Here is an 18,371-nt window from a genome sequence, read left to right as displayed (position 1 = left end):
CACGACAATCCTGCAAGGAAGTTCTTACTAGCTCCAATTGGTAGATTAACAAAAGGAAGACTACTAAAGGCCTCAGGGAGAGAGATTGAACTCAACTCCTCTGAAGCATAAGGCTGGAGGATTTTTACACTCTGGGGTGAGCTAGTGGCAAAGTCCTGGGTTGGGGAGCTTGGTCAGTGTGATTAGGCCATCATTTGCTGACTGCTGTGTATGAAAGTTCAGCTGTCTTCTGGCCACAGAGGCTGGAGATCAGGAAGATTTCACCTCTGAGGATCACATTTCAAAGAGATGACCTCCAGGCCCTTGAGAAAGACTTTTCTCTCTTGTAAATCTGGTGAGAGACCAGGAGAAGATTTACATCTCAAAGGCACAGAGAAAGAATTTATAATTGAAAGTTATCTAAAGTAAATGCTCTAAGAAAAGGGAGGCCAGGGGCCTATAGTTTTGAAGAAAGTCAAACCTGGGGGAACTTTAAGGCCATCTTGGTCATCCAACTCCAAAGACTTGGTATTCTAACTCAGAAAAAGTTGTATCTTAGACCATATGGTTAGCTTTCCTGTTTTTTTTTTTTAATTAATTAATTTTATTCAAAAAAAATTTTTTTTTGCCGCGTTAGGTCTTCATTGCTGGGCACGGGCTTTCTCTCGTTGCAGCGAGCGGGGGCTACTCTTCATTGCGGTGCGCAGCCTTCTCATTTCGGTGGCTTCCTTTGTTCTGGAGCACAGGCTCTAGGTGCACGGGCTTCAGTAGTTGTGGCTCACGGGCTCAGTAGTTGCTCACGGGCTCTAGAGCACAGGCTCAGTAGTTGTGGCTCATGGGCTTAGTTGCTCCATGGCATGTGGGATCTTCTGGGACCAGGGCTTGACCCCATGTCACCTGCATTGGCAGGTGGATTCTTAACCACTGTGCCACCAGGGAAGCCCTAGCTTTCCTCTTAAATGTCAAAGATTTTTTTTTTATTATTACATGCATTTTGGAATATATGGGATCTTAGAGTAGAATGCAAATAATCATTGAGCGCTCAGACAGTAATTTCCCTGGATGACCCTTTCAGAGAGCGTGAGAAAAGAACTGAAATAAAATGTATGAAGTTGCAGGGGAAGAAAAATAATCTTCCCTTAACATTCTCTCAATACCTTCCATGGCTGAGAACCCCTGTAACAGAAGACTGCTTAAGGAGAGCAAAACAAACCGAAGCTTAATAACATGTATACCTCACGTGTACCTGGGTGATACCTAGGAAGACTGAGTAAGACTCCCCCAAAGGGTCCAAGCCACCACCTCAAATACTATCTTCAACTAAAGACAAAAGAAAGGAGTTGGGAGAGGGGAGGCTAGTTATGGGAGGTTATCAGGAAAGGTACAGTAAGGTTGTCATGCAGATTCAAGTCTGGTGCCTTCCTTATTGATATAGAGTTTCTTGTGATTTATAGTCATCCTTCTTGGTACAGAGAGAGAGATATCCTTACAAATGGAGATTTCCCTTTTGAATATAAATTGCCCTTACAAAAGGATAAATTCTACTCTGATTTAAGAACTCCTCTTGTGTCTGCTTTTTCTCAAAAATAATCAGCTCAAAATAATCCTTATGCTAAAGAGGAATATTTTGGTTAGCATATTCTTTTACCCTTCACAATTTAAACTTTTTTTTTTAAGTTTGTTTTGTTTTAAGCAGATCCATTTGGGGCATTAAAACACTGTAATAGGGGCTTCCCTGGTGGCGCAGTGGTTGAGAGTCTGACTGCCGATGCAGGGGACACGGGTTCATGCCCCTGTCCGGGAAGATCCCACATGACACAGAGCGGCTAGACCCATGAGCCTGCGCGTCCAGAGCCTGTGCTCCGCAACGGGAGAAGCCACAACAGTGAAAGGCCCGTGTACCACAAAAACAAACAAACAAAAAAAAAAACCAACACTGTAGTACATAATCCTTCTATTATTTTATTCCCTAGTTAAATGTACCTTAAATTCTTTAGAGAGGTTTTGCAATTTTATTTTGCTTTTTATTAAATCTAATGGTTAACCTGTTCTCAAAAAGATCTTTCTTACCAATTCATAAAATCACAGAATTTTAAACTGTGGGTTTTAAACTTGCTAGGACTCCCTGGGGTCACTAGTATTATTTGTGTTTTAATCTGTCCAGAAATACTTTTTGATAAATTCTTGACAGATCATCACTGGACTTCAGTTACACAGTTTCATGATAGCCTAGCCTTTTTATGAATCGCTTTCATTATTATTCACTTGACATTTGTCAATGATTTTATGAAGTTTTGAGCACTATGATCATAACTTTGTTAAAAAGAATAAATAAATGAAGGAGACTCAAGAGGATTACAGTCTGGAGTTGGATTTGGTGTTCAGGGTGGATTCCTCCAGAACCTGGGAGAGGATTTAAATAAGCCAAAGGCACTATGTAGAGCTTTGAATAAGTGGCTGGAACTCAGACCAACTAGAAAACAGTATAGAATTTCAGCTCTGAGAAGCACAGTCCAAAATAGATTCTGTATAAGGAAAGAGAAAGTAAACATGTGAACTGACTATAGTTGACTTCCTTCTCAGTCCCAAAATTTCCAGTAACATTCTAAGAATACTTTATATCTAGAAATTCAGACAGGCAGTCAGGTTTTTGCCAGTACATATCTGTGAGAATTAGTATACTCTCAGAACTCAAAGGTAGGGTTACAATCCCTGAGAAGTCATTGTCAAGAGCAAGGGAGTACAAGTAATCTTAAAACTGGAATCCAAGATAATTTTTCAGTCTGTCAAAAACCAAAATACAACCCAGGACATTTGAAGATCTAATTAGCTTTAATAGGTGATCCATGAATCAGGGAGCATCCCATCTAACAACTAGAAGGGAGCTCTGAGGAGTGGTAGAAAATGGAAGGATTTTATAGAAAGGAGGATGGATCCAGGAAGTCATTACAAAAGAAAGAAAGGGATATTTGGGGCCTGGAAATCAGCAAGGGGTTTACCTTGCAGATTACCTCTTCCTCTGGTGGGGTTGGAGAAGGGCCCACGTGGCATCTTACCTCACTGGTGCTGACCAGAAATTTCCAAACTGATTGATTAAGATTACACTTCTGGTAAAGGTCAAAAATGCAGGTTAGGTATTAAATCTAAGGTTGGTATCATGGACTTTAGCACAAGTGATGCCATTTTGGACCTGGGGTTTTTCTCTTTAGCAGGTCCCAGACATAATGTAAAAACTGTTCTGTTTAAACATGGCAGGGAGATAAAATTATGCTAACAGCTCTATGAGTTTTGATACCAAGGTCCAGAATGCAAGACTAAAGCTTCTTTAATTATTCTTGCCTGTGGTGCAGATTATTTTTGAAAATCGAATTACTGCTGAGCCTATAGGTGTTTGACTAAAGCTAGATGGCCTGATCATTTGCTTTCTAATAGTTTCCTAGTCTAAAAGGCAGCAATGTATTTTAATGTTTTTGTATCTTAAGGGTTTTGGTTATATGTTTTCTTTTCAAGTATTTTATTTAAGAACATTCTGAATTACTTTTGTATTTATAATAAGTATATATCAAATTTGAAGCCTGCTTCTCCAAAGATATAAATTATAATTAACTACAATGAAATCTTGTAGTTTTTATTTTTATTTTTTTATTTTTTTATTTTTTTGCTGTACGCGGGCCTCTCACTGCTGTGGCCTCTCCCGTTGCGGAGCACAGGCTCCGGACACACAGGCTCCGCGGCCATGGCTCGCTGGCCCAGCCGCTCCGCGGCATGTGGGATCTTCCGGGATAGGGGCACGAACCCGTGTCCCCTGCATCGGCAGGCGGACTCTCAACCACTGCGCCACCATGGAAGCCCATCTTGTAGTTTTTAAATTCAGTCATAAAGTTAGACCAACTAATTATAGATGATATATGTTATAGATACTTTGTATCAGAATTGCATTTCATCCCTTACATGATAGATATCTATATATATAATCTAACCTTATAATTTATGACAACCTGAATGTGAATAAAACAGATCTATGTACTCAGGTGCTTTTGAGTCTAATCTAATGCAAACTCTTTACAAGCTTTTCTGAGTGTAAATTGTTCTCTGGGCAAGGATTATATTTAACAAGAATTTTTTATAAAACAACACATTTGAGTGTTTCTAGGAAAGATTTGTTATCCAGTCTGTGGCAAGACTTTTTACTCTCTCTTGTATAAATGTTTTGTCTTTGTTCAGTTGCCTATAAATATTTATTTTCAAATATTAAGTTTCATAATTCAGTTTTAATTTATAAATTATTGTCATCTTCCAAAAGTATCCAATAGATAAATTAGCAAAACATACTCAAAATGTAAAAAAAAAAAAAGTGTATCATTTCTAAGGGCTACAGATGTATTTTATAAATTGAAAATTGGGTTGAAAGTGACCTTTGACCAGACCAATATCTTATCATTTTCTGGGTCACAGACTCTGAGACTGTAATGAAAATTACAAATTCTTATGGAGGAGAGGGAAACAATCCATGTATAAAATTTCACTTGAAATGTCTCAATTCCTTGATGGTCATTTGGAGTTCCATTAAAAAAAATACCTGCAGTAGATACAGTGATTTATTTTAGGTCCTTAACATGCCAACAATAATTTTTACGTGCTTCAAATTATTAAAGTTGAATTTTATGAAGACATTTTAGTCAAGTTGATTTTTAGGTGAACTGAATATAGGTGAAATGTTCTGTTTTCACAGTAGCAATGGACACTAGGATGCTCTAAACATACCCTATGCTACCTTCCTTTATTATCATAGGTTGCTTATTCCAAAGTTGGCACTTTTACTTTTTGGTTAAAATTAAATAGAGTATCTTTTTTGAAGATTAGTTTGTCAGCAAGGAAAGTTAAAAAAAATTAATATCATCCTCTACTTTTAGAAGAATGAATTAAAAAGCTTGTTTCTGTTCCAATTTTATTACCTGTAGTAGGAAAATATTTATTTTCTGTTCCTTATGTGAAATTTATGCCATAGTGTACTGATCTTTTTTCCTTTTTTCTCACTTAATGCATCACTCACAGGATCATAGATATTGCTTATATCTTGGTAGGGCACTATGCATGAATAAAATAAAGAAGGCTTCTGAGCCTTTATGATAGGTACTTCATCCCATCTATCTGCTGAACTGAAATATTTGCTAAATGCTTTCTATGTGTCTGCTGGTCTTTATATTATTTCACTGAATGCTCACAATACCCCTATGAAATAAATATTGTTTTTCTTATTCATCTGTGAAATGCAAATGAAAGCTAGGTGCTAGGGTTTTGCTTAGGGTGAGTAAAATATAGACATGGCCCTTGACTTCATGGCACTCATAGTTTAGTGGGGATAAACTTGAAAAAAATATGTGGGGTTAATGGTATGATCAAGCAGAGACAGAATACAGTAGGAACAAGTACCGTGGACTTCAGTCCGAATAAAGGACTTCCTAGAGTGAATGACAAATGGTTCCAGGTAAATTGTTCCACGTGGGAACTCCTGGAGTCTCAGGAGGGAAGAATGCCTTGTCACTGGAATAAAGAGTCCAAAGGCTGGGGAAGTAGTTTGGGGACAGTTGAGTAAACGGTCTTGCAAGCCTTGTTAAGAAGTTTGGACTTGATGCTGAGAGTAATGAAAGACAATGTTTCAGGCGTACAGCAAAGTGATTGAGTTATATACATGCATACATATATATGCACGTATATGTATATACACATATACCTATATATATTCTTTTTCAGATTCTTTTTCATTGTAGGTTATTACAAGATAATGAATATAGTTCTCTGTGCCATGCAGTAGGTCCTTGCTGTTTATCTAGCTTATATATAATAGTGTGTATATGCTAATCCCAAACTCCTAATTTATCTCTCCCCTCCCCCTGCTATACCCTTTGGTAACCATTAGTTTGTCTCCTATGTCTGTGAGTCTATTTCTGTTTTGTAAATAAGTTCATTTGTATTATACTTTTAGATTGCACATATAAGTGACATCATATGATATTTGTCTTTCTCTGTCTGACTTACTTCACTTAGTCTGATAATATCTAGGTCCATCCATGTTGCTTCAAATGGCATTATTTCATCCTTTTTTATGGCTGAGTAATATTGTATTGTGTGTATATATACCACATCTTTTTTTTATTGAGGTATTTATTGATTCACAGTGTTGTGTTAATTTCTGCTGTACAACAAAGTGATTCAGTTATACATATATATGCATTCTTTTTATATTATTTTCCATTATGTTTTATCACAGGATATGGAATATAGTTCCCTGTGCTATATATTGCTTTATTGTTTATCCATTCTATATATAGTAGTTTGCATCTGCTAACCCCAAATTCCCACTATATATATATATATATATATATATATATGTATACAGACTTGATGACATAGAGAACAGACCTGTGGTTATATATAAAAAATGCCATATCTTCTTTATCCATTCATCTGTCAGTGGACATTTAGGTTGCTTCCACACCTTGGATTTGTAAATAGTGCTGCTACGAACTACATACTGTCTTCCAAAGTGCCTGTGCCATCTTGCTTTCCCACCAGCAATGAATGAGACTTCTACTACTCCACATCCTCACCAGTATTTGGTGTTGTCACTGTTTAAGATTTTAGTCATTCTAGTAGGTGTGTTGTGGTATTTCATTGTTGTTTTAACTTGCAATTCCTAACAACATAATATGTTGAGCATCTTTCCATATGTTTGTGTGTCATCCCTGCATGCTTTTGATGAGATGTCTGTTCAGATCTTTTGCCCATTTTTAAATTGTGTTGTTTGTTTTCTTGTTATTATCTACTTCATTTATCCTATCAGTAACTTTATATTTAAAATGCATCTCTTCTTAATAGCTCATAGTTGGGTCTTGCTTCTTTTGTCCTTTTGATATTCTTTATGTTTTAGTATGTTTAGTCCATTAACGTTTAATATCATCATTCTTGTGGTTGGCTGTAAGTCTAAATTGTTTTCTATTTTTTCCCACTGATGTTTGTTCCTCTGTTTCCTCTTTTCTACTTTTTAAAAATCATTTGAATTTTTTTTGGAATTTGAGTTTAATATACTTATTGGCTTTTTAGAAATACCTTTAGAATATTTTTTAGTGACTGTTCTAGGGACTACAATACACTTCACTAACTTTTTATACTCTAATTCATGTTAATATTATACCACTTTTTAAAATGAGATACTTTGCTTTTATTCCTCTTCTGCTCTCCTTTATGTTGTAATTGTCAGATGTCAGTTATCTTTATAAATTTGAAACCCCACAGACATTTCTATAAATTTTGCTTTAGACAGACATATATTTTTAAGATATTAAGAGGAAAATAGTCTTTTCTATTCATTCTAATGGTAACCGTTTCTAATACTCTTCTCTGGTTTCTGAAGTTCTAACTTTCCCTCTGGTATCATATCCCTTTAGCTTGAAGGAGTTTCTTACACTTTTCTTGTAGCATGATTTTGATGGCAACACATTTTGTTAGATTTTATTATTGGAAAAGTCCTTTATTTCACCTCTTAGAAGGATTTTTCTCTATATATAAAACGCTGGTTTCACAAGTTTTTGTTTTGTTTCCTCATCATTCTGAACTTTAGGCTATTGTTTCATTGTCACCTGGTTTCCATGATTTTGATGAGAGTCCTTGGTCTTATGACTTTTTCTTTGGCTGCTTTCAAGATAGTATCTTTATCTTCGGTTTCAACAGTTTGATTACAATGTGCTTAGGTGTGGTTATCATTTTGTGTATATAATTTGGGATTTGCTGAACTCCTTAAACTTGTAAATTTGTGTCTTTCATAAAACTGGGAGGTTTCTGACCATTATTTCTTCAAATAATTTTCTGCTTTAATTTATCTTTTGTTCCTTTCCTGGGAGTCCACTTACATTACTTAAGATGTTTTCACATTTGTTCCAAAAGTCCCTGAACTCTGTGCCTTTTTCCATTCCTATTTTCTTTGTTTTTCAAATTGGATAAATTCTATTGATCTGTGATCAAGTTCATTGACTCTTTCCTCTGTCATTTCCATTCTATCTCAAAGTCCATCCAGTGAATATTTTTCCAGATATTTTAGATTTCTATTTAATTTTTAAAGTATTTTCTATTACTCTACTGATTTTTTTTCTCTGTTTATTACAAGCATTATTTTCCTTTACCTCACTGATCTTAGTTATAGGAGCTGCTTTAATCCTTGTCTGATAATTTTAGCATCTAGATCATCTAGAGGCTAGCAGCTATTGGGTATTGTTTTATTTGTTTTTTCCTATGAAAATAGGTCACATTTTTCTGCCACTTCATATATTCAGTAATTTTGCTTTGTTTTATGTTTATTGTGCTTTGTGGTGAAGCCTTGGATTCTCTTGTATTCCTCCAGGAGTATTGATGTTCTTGTTTTAGAAAGCAGTTAATTTGATCCAACTCAAAAGGAAAACTATATCACCCTTGCAGTTGGCAGTGATTCAAATCTTAGTTCAGATTGCTTTTATTTGGCCCCATGCATGTACTGTTCAGGGGCCAGCCAATGTTGTGTAAATTTTTACACACAGTCTGTGGTTTCTCTTCTCTGCCTCTCCATATTCTGGTATTTCCCAGTATGCCAGAGCAATGTTTAACCAAATACCTGGGCACCCTGTGACCTGGTCAAGTTGATACATAAAATTAACTATCACACCACATTAGGCTTGTTGTTATGTTTTGGAAGACACACACTGTTCACGTAAATAATTCTGGTTTACTCTTCATTAACTTTCATGCAACTTAAAGTTACAAACCATTGACAACAGTTTCTTCTTTCTGCACTGTAGTCCCTCAGATCTACCTATATTTTTAATCCTCCTTTTCCCTAATAGCATTGTCAGATAAAACTTTCTGTGATGATGAAAATACTCTATATTCTATATCTCCACTATCCAATACAGCTTTGAATTTGCTGCATGTTGCTTTGGACTCTTGATATGTAGCTAGTGTGATAAAGAATTGAATTCTTAATTTTAATTAATTTTATTAAATTTAAGTTTAAACAGTCACATTTGGCTAGTGGCTATTGTATGGACAGTGCTACACTAGAACATATTTTTGCTTTCTTTGTTAAAATGTATTAGTTATCTGAATGTCCTCTTTGGAAAATATCTATTCAGGTCTTCTGTCCATTTTTTATTCAGGTTGTTTGGTTTTTCATGTTGAGTTGTGTGAACTGTTTATATATTTTGGATATTAACCCTTTTTGGTCATATCATTTGCAAATATTTTCTCCCATTCTGTATATTGTCTTTTTGCTTTGTTGATGGCTTCCTTTGCTGTGCAAAAGCTTTTAAGTTTAACTAGGTCCCATTTGTTTATCTTTGCTTTTATTTCCTTTGCTTTAGGAGATGGATCCAAAAAAATATTGCTACAATTTATGTCAAAGAGTACTCTGCCTATGTTTTCCTCTAGGAGTGTTATGGTTTCTGGTCTCACAGTTAGGTCTTTAATCCATTTTGAGCTTATTTTTGTGTATGGTGGTAGAGAGTGTTTTAAGTTCATTCTTTTACATGTAACTGTCCAGTTTTCCCAGCACCACTTATTGAAGAGACTGTCTTTTTTTTTTTTTTGCGGTACGCGGGCCTCTCACTGTTGAGGCCTCTCCCGTTGCGGAGCACAGGCTCCGGACACACAGGCCCAGTGGCCATGGCTCACGGGCCCAGCCACTCTGTGGCATGTGGGATTCTCCCAGACTGGGGCACGAACCCGTGTCCCCTGCATCGGCAGGCGGACTCTCAACCACTGCGCCACCAGGGAAGCCTGAAGAGACTGTCTTTTATCCATTGTATATTCTTGTCTCCTTTGTTGCAGATAAATTGACCATACATATGTGAGTTTATTTCTGGGCTCTCTGTTCTTTTCCATTGATCTATGTGTCTGTTTTTGTGCCAGTACCATACTGTTTTGATTAGCTTTCTAGTATTGTCTGAAGTCAGGGAGTGTGATTCCTCCAGTTCTGTTCTTCTTTCTCAAGACAGTTTTGGACACTTGGAGTCATTTGTGTTTCCATACAAATATTAAAGTTATTTATTCTAGATATGTTAAAAACGCCATTGGTATTTTGATAAGGATTGCAGTGAATCTGTAGATTACTTTGGGGATTATGGTCATTTTAACAATATTAATTCTTCCAGTCCAAGAACGCAATATATCTTTCCATCCGTTTGTGTGGTCTTCAGTTTCTTTCATCAATGTCTTATAGTTTTCAGAGTACAGGTCTTTTACCTCCTTATTCCTAGATATTTTATTCCTTTTGATGCGATGGTAAATGGGATTATTTCCTTAATTTCTCTCCCTGTTAGTGTATAGAAAAGTAACAGATTTCTGTATGTTAATTTTGTATCCTGCAATTTTACCAAATTCATCAATGAATCCTAGTAGTTTTCTGGTGGCATCTTTAGGATTTTCTATGTATAGTATCATGTCATCTGCAAACAGTGACAGCTTTACTTCTTCCTTTCCAATTTGGAGTTCTTTTATTTTGTTTTCTTCTCTGATTTTTGTGGCTAGAGGACATGCAGATAGCCATCAGGAACATGAAAAGATGCTCAGTATCACTAATCATCAGGGAAATGCAAATCAAAACCACAATGAGATATCACCCACACCTGTCAGAATAGCTGTTATCAAAAAGAACAAAAATAATAAATGTTGATGAGGATGTGGAAAAAAGGGAGTGCTCGTACACTCTTTGTGGGAAAGTAAATTGGTGCAGCCACTGTGGAAAAGAGTATGGAAGTTTCTCAAAAAAACTAAAAATAGAACTACTGTATGACCCAGCAGTTCTACTCCTGTTTATATATCTGAAAAAAAAAAAAAAACTAAATCACTAATTCAAAATGATACATGCATCCCACTGTTCATAGGAGAATTATTTACAATTGCAAAGATATAGAAGCAACCTAAGTGTCCATCAACAGATGAAAAGATAAAGAAGATGTGGTACATATATACAATGGAATATTACTCAGCCATAAAATATAATGAAAATTTGCAGCAATATGGATGGACTTGGAGGGTATTATACTCAGTGAAATAAGTAAGACAAAGACAAATGCTGTATGATATCATTATATGTGGAATCTAAATAATATAACAAACTAGTGAATATAACAAAAAAGAAACAGACTACCATTTATTGAGAACAAACCTAGTGGTTACCAGTGGGGAGAGGGGTAGAGGGAGGGCAATATTAGGGTAAGGGATTAAGAGGTACAAACTATTATGTATAAAATAAGCTGTACAACACAGGGAATATAGCCAATGTTTTATATTTATAATAACTATAGATGGAGTATAACCTTTAAAAATTGTGAATCACTATATTGCACACCTGTAACTTATATAACGTTGTATATCAACTATACTTTGATAAAAAAGTAAATAAATAAAATAAATGTAGCTGAGTAGCAAATTTCTCCAGTACAGTTATCCCTTTGTATCTGAGGGTTTTGCATCCTCGGATTCAACCAACTGTGGATCAAAAATATTTGAAAAAAATGCCAGAAATTTTCAAAAAGTAAAGCTTGAATTTACTGCCTGCCAGCAACTATTAACATCATATTTACATTGTATTAAATATTATCATAATCTAGAGATGATTCAAAATATATGGGAGGAGGTACATAGGTTAGATGCAAATACCATGCCATTTTATTTTTTTAATAAATGTATTTATTGTATTTATGTATCTTTGGCTGCGTTGGGTCTGTTGCTGCCTGCAAGCTATCTCTAGTTGCAGTGAGCAGGGGCTACTCTTCATTGCGGTGCTCGGGCTTCTCATTGTGGTGCCTTCTCTTGTTGCAGAGCATGGGCTCTAGGAATATGGGCTTCAGTAGTTGTGGCTCGCAGGCTTAGTTGCTCCGCGGCCTGTGGGATCTTCCCAGACCAGGGATTGAACCTGTGTCCCCTGCATTGGCAGGCGGATTCTTAAGCACTGTGCCATCGGGGAAGCCCCCAGTACTATGCCATTTCATATGAGGGACTTGATCATCCTTGTATTTTATTGTCCACGGAGAGTCCTGGAAACTGAGGGACAGCTGTAATTTGCTTTGATTTATTCAGTTAATTAAGTAATAATTTATAGGGTGACACTATGTGTAAAATTTCATGGTAAGCATGATTTTCACTGCCTTTCTCAGTCTTAGCATCTTTTTTTTTTTTTTTTTTTGCGGTATGCGGGCCTCTCACTGTTGTGGCCTCCCCCGTTGCGGAGCACAGGCTCCGGACGCGCAGGCTCCGGACGCACAGGCTCAGCGGCCATGGCTCATGGGCCCAGCCGCTCCGCGGCATATGGGATCCTCCCAGACCGGGGCACGAACCCGTATCCCCTGCATCGGCAGGCGGACTCTCAACCACTTGCGCCACCAGGGAGGCCCGAGCATCTTTTTTAAAAGATATTTTTTCTGTTATTTTTTTAATATCTGAAAGTTATTGGTCTTCCAACACACACACAGTCAAAATCCTTTTATCTTTACTGTCATATAAAAAGTAAACTAATGTGTTCTCCTCACAAATAGTCACTACAGTCATTCCCCTTTTACCAATCTTTCTAACTATGTTAAAATTATTTTATGTCCATTTTTTTTCCATGGAAACTGTTATTACAAACTAACAGTTGTGCTGCATTTCTGAAGGTTTCTGCCCCTCAAGTATTTTCTGGGAAATTTATTTTTAAGTTTGTCAAGAGACTTCCCTCTTAATCTCTTCTAATTTCCTAAGTGTTGATAATTACTACTGATTGAACTAGGTATTGTTGATCTCTTATAGAAATAATAACTATCTTTAATAGTAAGACCTCACAATGAATGATTTCATATGCTTAATTTTAAACTGTAGATATGACCATTTCACACACTAACTGACGATTTTTACTTAACATATTATAAAATTTTCAATTTAGCTCATGATATTTTGATTTTTATCATTTCAGGATCACCAAACAATTTTGAGAGCATGGGCTGTAAAAGATTTTGCTCCAAATTGCCCTTTGTATGTCCAGATCTTAAAGCCTGAAAATAAATTCCATATCAAATTTGCTGGTAAGTTGGGCCTTGAATGAGATCCTTTGAATTGCCTCAAATTCCCATTATGATTGTAAGTTATGTCTCTGAAGTTACTGGTAACTTTTTACATTCATGTTTCTGTAGAACAGAAGAATTTCCTTTTTATAATCTACTTGTTATGAGGATTTATTCACTTTAAAATGTGAATCTTTGTGGTGAATTTTTATTTTTTTATATAATTTGGTGATTTTAGTAACCAAACTTGCTGGATACGTTAGTAAGCTTGAATAGATTAACCGTGATTAGTTGAGTACATAATAGAGACACAGGTTTCAAATGTTATACATATTAATTTATACTTATGTTTACATATAGATAGACAATACTTTGCTATAGATCATTATATATACATATAAACTTACCACGGAATAAAATAATATAATATATTCAAGTATTTTAAATAGACTTAATTTGGGGGTAGATTTTGAAAACAATTCAAGAACAAGATACATGTGAATTTTTCATTCAGGCACTGCTTTTAAAATAATTATCCACAAGACGTTATAGTTTAAGCTGTTAGAAAATTGAACAGTAAAATAGTACTTTATTTTTTTCTTAAGTGCTTCTGTAGGAATTAATTTTGATCCAGGCAGTAATTTATATACATATATTTTTCAACTATAAGAACCATTTTTATAAAATTTCACCTTAATGGTCTAAACCTTCAAAAGTCGTTAAAATGTAAATCATTTTAAGTATGCATTTGCAAAATGTATGTCCTTCAGAAGATGTATTCACATACCTTAAAATGCTTACCTATTAGTATATGATATTTAAAAGAAACATTATAAACACTAAGAAATTTTAAAATAATGATGAGAATCATGACATTATTGCTATTCAATTTTCTCTGACTCTTATCTTTTAACCTTGCTGCTAATGACATCACTTTTTTCTAAAAAAGTATAGGAAACAACTTAAAGCAATGACTCTCAACTTTGGCAGCATTTTACAATCTGTTTTGAAGATTTTTTTTTTATTATTTTTTTTCTTTTTGCGGTATGCGGGCCTCTCACTGTTGTGGCCTCTCCCGTTGCGGAGCACAGGCTCCGGATGCGCAGGCCCAGCGGCCATGGCTCACGGGCCCAGCCGCTCCGCGGCATATGGGATCCTCCCAGACCGGGGCACGAACCCGTATCCCCTGCATCGGCAGGCGGACTCTTAACCACTGCGCCACCAGGGAGGCCCTGTTTTGAAGATTTTTTTTTTAAGTACTAACCAAAGATTCTGAGAATTTAAATGGTCTCTGCGAATTTAAATAGTTTAGATGGTGCCAGGGTTTCTTTAAGCCTGTTTTCTAAATGGAAAATTAAAAGTAACAGTACCTCCTTTGTAGACAATCTTTTGAAATTGAATGGAAAAATAAATGTAAAGTATTCCATTCTTGACCAGTTACATTTGTTATTAACATTCAGGAAGTGCCAATTATTTATCTAAAAACACCTTTGTAACTAAGCTGCCTTATTTTTATTATTATTTAGGAAAAGGAATATTTTTGCCAAATTTTCATACCTCATAATGACTTGCTATGATAAAATTTTTAGGAAGATAGTAATGGCACAGCACTAAACTTCTTAAAAATATATTTAACTTTGAGTACCAACACTTAAGATTTAGCTCAGCATATTAGTATTTTTGCTCCTATATTTTCCTCTTGTTAAATGACCATAATAATATAATGTCTCTATTCCATTGTTTAGAGTTAGCAGTAAGGATTAAATAAATAATATCTGAAACATATTAGGTCTTCAATAAACGGATATTGAATGTGGATCTTAAAACAATATGTAGTTTGGGAAAACAATTTTTACTTTTGAATGTGCTATAACTAAAATTCAGAGCATATTTTAGTTTTTCTCCTTTTAGCAAGCCATTGATGTGCTCACAACAGACCAAACTCACTGAAATTGTCTATTTTTACAAACAAAAATTACAAAGATGATTTGAATTGATTCTCTATCACATTCTTATTTTGCTGTTATTTTGATAAATCCATCAAAATGAACAGTTTTAAAATTCTATCCCAATAGTTTATCTCATTATTTCTCATTTATGGCATCTGCTGAAATTCGTTTTAATAATGTCTGTATTCTTTTATGGCTGAGATTAAAACATCTCAGAGGAACTCTATTTATAATATGAAAAGATGAAAGCACCCTGGTTTCATTAAAATGCTATAAGAAACAGTTTGAGGTGATGTATGAGACTCTCCAACCAATATAATATGCTTTATGTCTCAGCATGAGGTTAAAAAGATTATGGACTTAACCTTTCAAAAGGCAGTGTATCAAGCTGTCATTTCGTTGATGTGGTACGTTGTTAAAATAATGGCTTCCAATGAGCCATGCTCCCTGTGTCTGTGTCCTGTTGTGATTCCACATTGCGGCTTCTTCCATGAGGAGGTGGAATCTATTTCTCCACCCTTTGAGTATGGGTTGTTCTGTCACTTGGCTTTGACCAATGCACTGTGACAAAAGCTGCATTGTGTGACTTTAGAAACTAAGCCTTAAAAGGCCATCCAGCCTTTGCTTGCCTTTCACGGGAACACTGCCCAGAGACTGCTTGTGAAGAATCCCGATTTAGTCTTTCCAAGGATGAAAAATCACATGGAAAGTGAGGCTCATCCATTCCTGGCACCCCCACCTCCCTAGCTCCCAACTCACCCATCAACCAACCCAAAAAGCCATGATGACCCACAGAATGTTGAGAAATGAAATGATTATTTTAAGTCACTAAGTTTTGGAGTCATTTGTTATACAGCAGTAGATAATGAATACTGTTTGTAATAAAATAATAATTGCTTTAATCTTAAATCATATTTACTTGGAAATATTCATTATATTTTTGTCCTTATAGTCTCATGAGTATTATACAGCATGATTCCAATTATCACAAGATATAAAATATATTTTTATTTCCATTTATTTACTTTCTTCAATTCCCCTAAATTGTGGAACTCCTAGCATGACTATCATTGATGTATTTTTTGTAAGTAAATCCACGTTTTTAAAATATGAAAGGGAGGAACTTCAAAATTCAGCTGATATGTATTGAAAATATTAGAAAGTAAAAACAATGTAGCAACCTAGTAACTATTATTTTATGCAAATATACCATTTATATAATTTATGGATCATTTTCTCCTGAACAAAAAGACAGTAGGCATTCATTAAAATAAATTATGGAATTGTTACACTATTATTTGAATGAATTATTCTATGAATTATTATAGTATTAATTATAAATACAATTATCTTCTACATTTTGATCAGATTCACAGAAGAAAAGTCCATATGGACATGATATCAGCAATGGAAAATATATGCTCTTACTCATGTCAACAAGAGAGAAAGTTAACATTAGTGAGCCTAGAGTTAGAAAGAAAAAAATCCTCAGGAAAATAATAGTTACAATAAAAGATTTCTGAATATGAGCCCAAGTATAAATTGTAATGATTCAAGTAAAATAAAAATATCCTTCAGGGCTTCCCTGGTGGCGCAGTGGTTGGGAGTCCGCCTGCCAATGCAGGGGACACGGGTTCGTGCCCCGGTCTGGGAGGATCCCACATGCCGCAGAGCAGCTGGGCCCATGAGCCATGGCCACTGGGCCTGTGCGTCCGGGGCCTGTGCGTCCGGAGCCTGTGCTCCGTAACGGGAGAGGCCCACATACCGCAAAAAAAAAATAAATAAATAGTAAATAAATAAATAAATAAATAAATAAATAAATAAAAATATCCTCCACAGATAATTTGATTATTTTAATCACCACAATTTTCAAGAAGAAAATAAACTCAGATTGGTTCATAGAAAAACAGTATTTATTTTCCATAGTTTGCCCCTTTTTATAATAAATTTGTCAAAGTGAATAGATATATATTGCAAATTCTGGAATGAGGCTGACCTCAGTCAAATCTTTGTTCTACTATGTAATGACTGCATGATCTCAGGCTTCTCGATCTCTCAAGGTTGAGTTCTTCAATATGTACAGTGAGGGTAATAAGAGAAACTATCCCATTGGGTTGTTATGATTTAAAAAAAATACTCAAAAGAACATCAGCCACTAGTAATTAGTACCTATCAAATTGATGATTGTCATGAATCTTGAATACCTATGTCTCATCCTCCTAATAAGTCTGTATTATCTTTGTCTCCAGGAAAAGTAACTGAGAGTTTCCCATGAAGCTTTACAAAGAGCTTATTATAGACATTCAAAGAGCACATAATTTTCAGTTTGCACATGTTTTCCAGAGAACAGAAAAAGAAAGATGTCTCCTTAACTCATTGTATGGGATTATGGCCTTGATACAAAACTCATTAAGCATAGTATGGGAAATGATAATTAGAGACCAATTTAGTTGATTAACATGGTTGAAAAATTATAGAAAATATATTATAAAAGTAATGTCTTTAAAAACTAACGTATTATCACCAAGTTGGAATTATTCTAGAAGTAGATTATCATTTTAAAGAAGAAAATATTATTATTACTTCAATGGATACAAAAAAGCATTTGAGAGAGAATTTAACATCCCTTCAAAATTTAAAAAAAAGAAAAATATAAAATGCTAGGAAGCTACAAGTAAGGAACTTCTTAACCTAAGGCAGATTATCTACAAAATAACCTAGAGGAAAACAAATATTTAATGTTCACATACTGAGAGTCTGTCTTTAATATTATGTACAAACAAGGATGCCTACTAAAACCAGTTTTACTCAGCATTGTCCTGGAAATCCTAAGGCATGCGGTAAGACTACAAAAATAAATAAAATGAATAAGTATTGGAAAAAGAGAAATAAAACTGCCATTATCCACATATCATAAGATTTTCTATGAAGAAAATTCAAAAGAATTTTCTTTTTTTTTTCCCTAGAATGCCTTTTCCTTAGGGGAGCTCATCCATTTATTTGATTTCCAAAATTGAGTCTCTCCCTCAAATATCCACTATGAACTCCTGTCTTGTTCCTCTAACTGAATAGTCAGTGTCTCCTGTTAGGTTTCTAATAGCTGTCTCAAAATTAAAATATCTAGAGATAGTTACTGATTTTCCCTGACCTAAAATCTGTTTCAACCCCATTCTTCCCAGCAGCATCTATTAATACTTAGAACTCAAGCCCAAAACCCATGAGTCTTTCATTCTTCCATTGTTTGTATCCAGTCCATCAAGTGGTGTATGGTTCCACTCCCTGAATATCTCAGGCTTATCCACAGACAGAACCCTTGTCCATGCCATAATCATGTTTTACTTAGGCTGTTTCAAAACACTCCCTTTCCTTTTCTTCCTGA

General features: G+C 35.2%; 1 protein-coding gene across 5 annotated transcripts in view; it reads left to right on the top strand.

Annotated features, from left to right (window-relative positions):
* The window catches only part of KCNT2 (potassium sodium-activated channel subfamily T member 2), a 358,057-nt gene that overhangs the window by 194,571 nt on the left and 145,115 nt on the right, over positions 1-18,371 (top strand). For all 5 annotated transcript variants that reach the window (XM_060091451.1, XM_060091450.1, XM_060091453.1 and 2 more), the window contains one exon: positions 12,956-13,064. In XM_060091451.1, coding sequence (XP_059947434.1) covers positions 12,956-13,064 — 109 coding nt within the window. The remainder of the gene's footprint in view (positions 1-12,955; positions 13,065-18,371) is intronic.

This window comes from Mesoplodon densirostris, chromosome 2 (genome assembly GCF_025265405.1).
Source record: "Mesoplodon densirostris isolate mMesDen1 chromosome 2, mMesDen1 primary haplotype, whole genome shotgun sequence".
Taxonomy (NCBI): domain Eukaryota; kingdom Metazoa; phylum Chordata; class Mammalia; order Artiodactyla; family Ziphiidae; genus Mesoplodon; species Mesoplodon densirostris.
Note: the sequence above shows the minus strand (reverse complement) of the source record. Positions and strands in the feature narration are given on the sequence as shown.